Below are 8,964 nucleotides of genomic sequence, written 5' to 3'. Positions count from 1 at the left end.
GACTGTGGGGGCTAATAATAATAATAATAATAATAATAATAATAATAATAATAATTTTGTTTATTCCCCGCCCATGCAGCTTTTCCTGTCTGCTAGATTCCCGTTTGCAAGGAGTGTGACATGCAAGAGCATTTGAGCACCTGTTTCTGACCTGCAATCCAAGTGATCTCAGGAAGGCTGCACCGGGTCAGACTACTGGTCCATCCAACCCAGAAGTATGCATTCTCTCTGGCAGTGACTGCCAATGTATATCAGACTGAAAGGTCTTTCCTAGCACCTGCCACCTGAGACTTTTTAACCTGGAGATGCCAAGAATTTGACTAGGGACCTTCTCTGCATGCAAAGCATGCCTTCTTCCACTATGCAATGGTCCTTCTTCTCCCCTCAAGAGTTACTGCACCAAGCAGCCATGACCTTTCAGTACTGCCTGTATTCAGTACTGCACATGGCTCAAGCTGAATTGTCTCTTTTAATTTGTAAGCGTGGGTAAGGATCACGTTCGCTGAAGTTTGAAAAGCAGACTAAGACACACAAGAAGGTAATCAGGAAGGCTGGACATGGCATGTCAGGTTTTATTAGTCGGAAGTGTAGTCAAACCCCAGATCAGTTTGACACCAGCATCTCATATGGCGGGCGTACTCTCCCCCACCTTGGGCAATACTATAGTGCAAGAACTGATCCCTCTGCAAATCTGCCCACACTTTTTGAAAACAAGGACAAAAAATAATAATCAAATATTAGCTGTAAAAATGAGTTAAAACAGGCCCCTCCCCAACAGATCTAAAAAAACCCAAGAGAACATCCCACATACTTAATGCAACAGAACTTATCAAAACCAGTTTGTGGAATTCTCACAGGCAAGACACATTTACAGCACTTGGAGCCTTGAGGTAGCATTTTTAAGCAAAATTGAAATTACCTTTGTGACCGGAGAAAAGCATTCATAGCACATGGTTTAAGATTTAGATAGGCTCAGAAAATTTGTGCCACGTGCCTAAGAGATTAGGGACCGTTTTCTGCTTCCTGGGTGATCAAGGCGCAACAGATCAAGGCCCTGTGCAGCCTGTACAGGGAGAAACCACACAGAGAGAAGGCCTCTTCAAATGAAACATGTGGCTGAGCAACTGGAACACACTGACTTCACCAGCAGTACTCACAACAAAATATAACCGGGGGGGGCGGACCCAGAAAAGTTGTATTTTTGGCAAGACTAGTATACAAATACATGTCAATAACAACTGAAAAGAAAATGGCATTTAAAGGGGTTACCTTTTCTCCTCTGCAAACCTGCACTTCACATATCAACATTTCGTTTCTTACATACATTTCGTGAAATTTGTGCTGTGACATTAACAGAAGTATAACACAGGGACACTGTAAGCTCTTCCTACCAGCCTCAAAAATGACAAGCAGAAAGCTGTGTTGTTGGTGGTGGTGTTTTAAAAAATGACCATGTGAAGAGATATCACTCTCATTAGCCACTTTGCTGCTGAGTTCTCTTATTAAAGCTAGACATCACCAGTGATCATACGCAAACTATTTGCAGATTTCTTTCCCCCCTTGATAAAGAGCAATACCAGAAGCAGAAACAAAATGCTTAAAATACGTTCAAATGTCATAAGGAGTTAATGCAGCTATGGTAAAGCGGTGATCCAAAAATGGGAGCTGAACCACTCTCGGTCAATATTGCTAGACTCCAGGGAGACTGGGGACGGAGGCATGAAGGGGAAATAGTAGATGTCAACATGATTCGTCCAAGTATCTTTCACTCTAAGTATTTCACAATACATCATTTTACAAATAGCCAAATCATTACCACTCAGACATATAAAAAATGGCTCATTTTAAAAGTAATGTTGATGTCTTCAGTGCGAGGAGCAATCCACACGGCTACAAACTGGACTTGCGTTTAAATCCAGCCAAAAAAAGAAGACTGTCCTCCTTGAATGTTCAGCTGGAATTCCCACACAACTTATCACAGGAACACCAGAGAACTGTGGCTCTTGATAGTGAGTCATATGACCAGTCCACCATCCATAAACACACAGAGATAAATCAGTTTTGCACAAAAAGGAACGTCCAATTTTGGGATTGTGCATTTGAGCCCTTCAACTTGCCTGCTTTCAGAAAAGTATAGAAAATAATTTTCAGCAGGTAGTCTATAGATCAGTATAGCTAGTCTGGCCCCCACCCGCTCTATTTCCTGTAAAGCCATTTCCCTTCGCTGTCATTTCTTTCTAATGCAGCAGAATCCTCTACAAAACTCCAACAAACAGAACCCCAGAACTTCAGCTTGGCCAGGTTGAGAAGGTGCCATTTTGAGTAACCTGTTAAAAACTATAAAGCAATGTTATATAGAGCAAAGACAAACGCCTGCAGGGTTCCAGTGAGTAAGTGCTCAGCATAAGAAGGGAAGGCCTCTACTGGCTGGAAACTGGGTTTAGAAGGAATTTGGCTCGCCTGAAATTTGACGAAATCTTAAGGAAAACTTGAGAATGGCTTGAATGCATACCTGCTCAACTCAGCTTACAAAGGCTCCACAGTGACCTTTTCCAACCAATCCCCTTAATTAGATCCACAACCTAAAAGAAGTTTACACACGGAAAATCCTACAATGAAACAATATCTTTGGTGTAAAATCTTAAGATGAATGAAGCATATTTTTCTTCTGGGCTTTTGCAACTGTAGCAAGCCTGTCTCCTACAAGCAGAGAACGCACAGCTGAAATGGAGGTGTTGGGGGAAGAAACGCAGGATACAATCACCAGAGCTTGGACGTCTTTTCCATTGGCTTTCATTACATTAAAAAAAGTCCTTTTGCCTTCAAGCTAGTACAGTATCATTCCCTGATTCAACAACGTATTAAAAATTATGTCTTAAATTGCTAATGTAAAAACATAAAAATGAGACAAACTGGGAAATGGCTACTATGAGCTAATTTGTGGTTTAGATCTGTGGCATTGCCAAGAAGGAGGAATTATGAATGGTGGAATTATTTCAGGTTTAAATGGCTGGGCCACAATGAGTGAAAGGTTTTAATCTATCATTGCAAATCCATAATTAGTGAAAATCTCTCTCCAAAATAGTCATGTTTATAAACACTGACAAACACTGATAGTGAAATAGTCAAAGCAAAATGACTACTTACAGGTTCCAAAACTTTTTTCCTTAAGAATGTTCTTTCTAATGCTATAAAGAGAATCGTTTTAAAATCTAATGGCTGTAGATATAATACTTGGATAACATTTAATCCAGATTTTTGGCCGAGATCAAATATAGTGAGAGCAGGAGGCCCCACAAGCAACAGGGCTTTTCCTTCCTCTCTCCCAAAATCTGCTCCGGAGGGTTGGGGGAATTGCCAGAGCAGATTTTTAGGGAGAGTGCACAAGGGATAAAATGAGGGAGAAGAGAAAATCCCAAGTTCTATTGTGCAAGCAGATTTTCATTGCACAGGTGGTAAACATCACTGGATGTTGCTAATTATTTTAAGTAAGCAGTAAGATAGAAAGAAGATACTTTTTTTAAAAAAAATGCTGCTGACTTAGGAAGTGTTTTGGAGAAATGTAGTTAACTGAATCTGAGCTCAAAAGATCCCTCCAGCCACAACATCAATTGTCCAGGGAGTGAGATTTTTTCATTGTAGGTTTCTTTTTTTTTAAAAAAAGAAATCATTCTCGTTTGAAGTAAGTTTCCAAAAAAGATTTAGCAAACAGACTTGGCAACTGGAAAGTGTATACCTAATTTTGTTAAAGAATGCTGTAAAATATTACAGTAGAAGGGAGCCCCTTAAGTACATAAATATTAAGTTACAAAACAAAACCCCAAAAGCCAACCCTCCTTAAAAAAAGAGCATTAAAACTGATTCTGCGCAGGGCAGTGCCATGCAAAATTGAAGTGTATAAAGAATCCCCACAAACAGGAACTTGGGTTACGCACTTCTGTTTCCCATCAGACCACAGATTAAGTCTTAATCAAGAAAACAGGTCAACTTTTGGAGGACAATATTGTTGCAACACTTCGGGCCACTGGATCCCTTGACCTAATATTCAAATTCACTGTAGCTTAAAAATATAAAAAACCTAATTCCGTTTTCTGCTAGATACTGCTCAGAATTCAGTATTTTGCTTCATTATTCATCGACTGGAGTAGGTCCACCCTTGGACCCAGAAGCTTTAGAAGCTGCAGTACCTGCCATTTGCAGCAGATGGCAGGGAAACATCAGAACTCGCTAGCTCCAAAATCTTCCCATGCCCTTGACATTATCAACTATTTCAAATCCAAGTACAACATCTGTATTAAAAGCAGATTGATACTCTGTCGGGGGGAGGAAACGTCAAAAGGAAGATACTGTAAGGAGGTAGCTGTCCCTGAAAGAAGGAAGAGCCACCTGCTATTCCAAATCACAATTACAAAGTTTTCTCTCGCAATGATTTTTGTTTAAACAAGAACAAATAAGAGGGCTCCACATCTTTCGTATCAGGCACTTGAATTGTTGGAGAGACATGCCATTCTGAATCAAGCAAAGTGAAAGGAGGATTAAGAGACTCAGCAGTAAGCTAGGTCTAATAATGAAATTTCAGCAGCAGCAAAGCAGAGGCCTGGAGCAAACCTTGACCTGTCCAGCTGTGCTGAGACCTATGTAGGTTTCTAAAAAAATGCCCAAGAAGACACCAACAGCCACTGTCCCATAGTGTCCTTCTTTCATTTGTGTGGTGCTGCGCTGTTGCTAATAGGAGACTTTTCTGTGTCTTGAACTGAGAAGGCACTAAGGTACTCTGTGCCTAATTGCCTGGATGGGTCAGGTCCAAGCTAGAACCAAACAACGCTACCAGCTGCTCTTCGTAATGGGTTATATTCCTCTTCATAATGTCCATGCAGGGCCCAAGTAACCTTTCGAATGCTTGCACATCCATAACTGCACAGAAACACAGGGAGACATGGAAAGAATGCATCAAAGTAAGACTTCAAGGGAAATCCCCGCCCCCACCTGCACCTTCAAAGAAACTGGAAGCAGAACAAGTTAACCAGGAAAACAGGGAGATATTGTTCCTTGAGGTTTTTATGGTTGCTCCAAGAGCAGCCACCTGTTTTAGGGAAGTTTTTAATGTTTGATGTTTTATTGTGTTTTTAATTTCTGTTGGGAGCCACCCAGAGTAGCTGGGGAAACCCAGTCAGATTGGCGGGGTATTATTATTATTAATAATAATAATAATAATAATAATAATAATAATGTTGTTGTTAATGGTTTGGACTGCTGCATCAGCAGCATGGTAAGTCGCAGGGACAGAAGGAAAGTGGCACAGTTGATCTGAAGGATGGATCCTTTCCAAATCAGATCATTTCAAGGGAAACCACTTTTCACAGACAAACTTTTCACAGACAAACTTTTGCCTGGTATTGCTATTTACTGTGGATCCCAAGGCTATTCCAGAAATGCATCTAATTCTAGACTGTAGGCCGCATCCAGCAGAATGAACAGAAAACAAAGCCAATGAGAACAAGTCAGATCTATTAATAAGCTGGTTTCCAAACTTCTCACCAACGTAACTACCCAAGCAAACACAGAGCCAAACTGGAGAGCAACTTTTCTGAAAACAGTATGCCTCCAGTATCACTGGTAGGGAGCGTGAGTGAGAGGCCTTTGTCGCTTGTGTATTTGACTGAAACTTACTGATGGGAAGAGGCGACCTTCTCAGTGTCTCCCTTAATGTCTTCTGGACACCAGGCTTTTTAATCTTTCATGGAAACGGTGTTAATATTGCTCTTTTAGATTTCAACTGTTTTATAATTTTATCACTCTATTGTAAACAACCCTGGAATTCCCTTTTTAACATAGCTGTAAAGGTAAAGGTACCCCTGCCCGTACAGGCCAGTTGTGACCGACTCTGGGGTTGCGCGCCCATCTCGCTTAAGAGGCCGGGGACCAGCGCTGTCCGAGGACACTTCTGGGTCACGTGGCCAGCATGACGAAGCTGCTCTGGCGAGCCAGCACCAGTGCAGCACACGGAAACGCCGTTTACCTTCCCGCTATAAAGCGGTACCTATTTATCTATTTGCACTTAAGGGTGCTTTCGAACTGCTAGGTGGGCAGGAGCTGGGACCGAACGATGGGAGCTCACCCCGCCGCGGGGATTCAAACCACCGACCATACGATCGGCAAGTCCTAGGCACTGAGGTTTTACCCACAGCGCCACCCGCATCCCATTAACATAGCTGAGTAGGATATAAATTTACAAAATAAAAATGAAACTGAACGCCCTGTCAGATTTTGAAGCAAACTGGAAGGAACTGATTTCAACTAGGATATCCCGTGATTTAAGTATATAATTCTATGTTGCTTTATCCCCAAAATGTAAAACGCATCAAGAAATTTGGAAATCGCTTTGTTACAAAGCCACCAGGCACCCATTGGTTTTGCCTTCTCTCCATTCTGCAAAGTCAGAGGATTTAATAAATGTGTTCTGGAGAACACCAGAGTTCCTTGAGAGCATTTTAAGAGATTCAAGAATATAAAGGACTCTGAATGTTGGCTTGCCTGCCACTACTGATCTTCCTGTGCAACATGAAGCCACAGAGGAACGCTAGCCGGAGGTACACCTTTATCTGAATAGGACACTAGTGAGACTCAACAGTTGTGATGTGGAGTGGCTGTGTTCAAACATAATTCTAGACCAAGGTTTAGCGCTATGTGCATGAGCTGGAAGCCCAAGTGAAGTTTCAGGCTCACACAATTTCCTCTGCACAGGCAGAGGGATTTCACAAGCATTTAGTTTCAGTTTCACAGACTACTTGCCACGCCATGTGAAACAATGGTGTGGTATATCACAAACTCTAGTCAGTTTCAAAACAAGCACACTCTAAACTGTGGGTTATGAAACTGTCATGTTTAAATAATCAGTTTGTGATAAACCACAATCTCTGGTTTTGCTTAGCAGCTACAATTCTTGATTTTAAATGACAGCTCACTTCCTCTTGAGCAGATAATAAAGTTTCAAGAGAACTTTCTAAATACTGATATCCTTAGATAACTCTGTTGGTTAACATGACCCCTTCACTATGGGGCCTTGGGTGTCAAGTAAAGACTATCTTTTCACCTCGGCTTTTGAAAATAATTGCTCAGGTCAGGGTTATTATAAAGACCACTGCAGTTTGTATTGTTGTTATTTTAACAAAGATGCATTGCTGTTCATCAGTGTTTACTTAACTCTTTGCTTTTTATGGTTGTAAACCTGAATTTTATTGTTTTAACTGATTTACTATAAACTATCCTGAGATTTTAAATTGATGGCTGGTTTAAAATAATAAATAATATAATGCTGGAAAGGAATTACAGAGTGCTCATTCCATCTACGACTGACTTGGTTCACTCACAAGTCAGCATATTTGTCCATAAAACTGAAGTCCATTCACTGCCTCCTATTATGGAAATGAATGTAGTCATTCACCCAAGATAAGAGTGAAGAATCAGGAAACCGTAATTTTACTAGGCATCACTGACTGAACTTTCCAAGTTACCGTCTTGGATGAAGAAATCAAGGCCTCAAGTTCACTTTGGATTCAAATTATGTAAACAGGCCCAAACACAGGTACTTGCCAAGGAAAGAAAACAAGTCCTTGGAAACAAATCTTTGCATAGCACATGTCCTTTTGCTAGCAATCTTCTAACCAGCTGGGATCACCAAAAGATATGCAGTGGGTCAACTCAAACAATTACAACATATCAGACCCTTTAAGAAAGATGCTGTGATATTTTCAAGATTTTCTTCATAGGGAAAAGAGCTAGAAACTCAGTGGAACTGAAGGGCGGTATATAAATTTAATAAATAGTAAGTGGGTGGCGCTGTGGGTTAAACCGCAGAGTCTAGGGCTTGCCGGTCAGAAGGTCGGCAGTTCGAATCCCCGTGACGGGGTGAGCTCCCGTTGCTTGGTCCCTGCTCCTGCCAACCTAGCAGTTCAAAAGCACAAAGTGCAAGTAGATAAATAGGGGGAAGGTAAATGGCATTTCCGTGTGCTGCTCTGGTTCGCCAGAAGCGGCTTAGTCATGCTGGCCACATGACCTGTATGCCGGCTCCCTCAGCCAATAAAGCGAGATGAGCGCCGCAACCCCAGAGTCATCTGCGACTGGACCTAATAGTAAGGGGTCCCTTTACCTTTATAATAATAATAATAATAATAATAATAATAATAATAATAATAATAATAATGTACCCGAACAAAAAGATTATGGATCCAAACAGAAGTGTGGAGGAAATGGAGCCGCTGGTGGTACTTGATCATACAAGGAGAGAGAAAAAGTTCTTACCTAAACATTTGACCTCCCCAACTGCATAGGCAGAGGCTGCTCTGGGTTTGTTGGTAACAAGTGCAAGTTCTCCAAAATACTGTCCTTTTTCACATCGCGCAATCTCCACCTCTTGGTTTGCGTCCTTGCCTGTGACGGTCTGCATCAGAAACATTAACAATTGGAAGTGATTCTTGTTCCCCTTCAAACCCTTCTATGCCGCGACACTACCTGAGTGCCCTGCTGTCAGTTCCATGGCTATCAGACTGAAGTATCACAAGCTACAGAGGCTTTTCTGTGGTGGTGCCCTCATTGTAAAACCCTGCTCTCAAAGAAGGCTGGAAGGCAGCATTGTCTACATACTTTTTAAAGTTTGAACATACAGTATTTATTTCAACAAGAATGAGGTCGGTCCAGCTAGGACCCATACAATGACAACTGTTTTCTTAAAAAAATATTAAATTGATATTGAAACTATTGATTGATTTCACTGTTACCTAGAGGATTTTGTACAGTTATGTTTGGAGGAATTAAAGTAAAACAGGTTCTCTAAGGGAAAGTGCCACCATAAGAGGCAAGTTCTGGGTGTTCTAGCATACTATTTGCACAGTAGTTCTCTCAGCTATCACACCTATCTACCGTATTTTTCGCCCCATAGGACGCACCGGCCCATAGGACGCACCA

General features: G+C 41.4%; 1 protein-coding gene across 1 annotated transcript in view; it reads right to left on the bottom strand.

Moving 5' to 3' along the window:
- Window positions 1–558: 558 nt before the first annotated feature.
- PRKAR2A (protein kinase cAMP-dependent type II regulatory subunit alpha) overlaps window positions 559–8,964 on the bottom strand; it is an 89,809-nt gene continuing 81,403 nt past the window's right edge. Inside the window, exons 10-11 of the mRNA XM_083602094.1 lie at window positions 8,302–8,440; window positions 559–4,914 (exon numbers count right to left, since the gene is read on the bottom strand). Coding sequence (XP_083458220.1) covers window positions 4,781–4,914; window positions 8,302–8,440 — 273 coding nt within the window. The 3' untranslated portion in view covers window positions 559–4,780. The remainder of the gene's footprint in view (window positions 4,915–8,301; window positions 8,441–8,964) is intronic.

This window comes from Podarcis filfolensis (genome assembly GCF_964270895.1).
Source record: "Podarcis filfolensis genome assembly, chromosome: 2".
Lineage (NCBI taxonomy): Eukaryota > Metazoa > Chordata > Lepidosauria > Squamata > Lacertidae > Podarcis > Podarcis filfolensis.
This window is presented reverse-complemented; position numbering and strand designations above follow the sequence as displayed.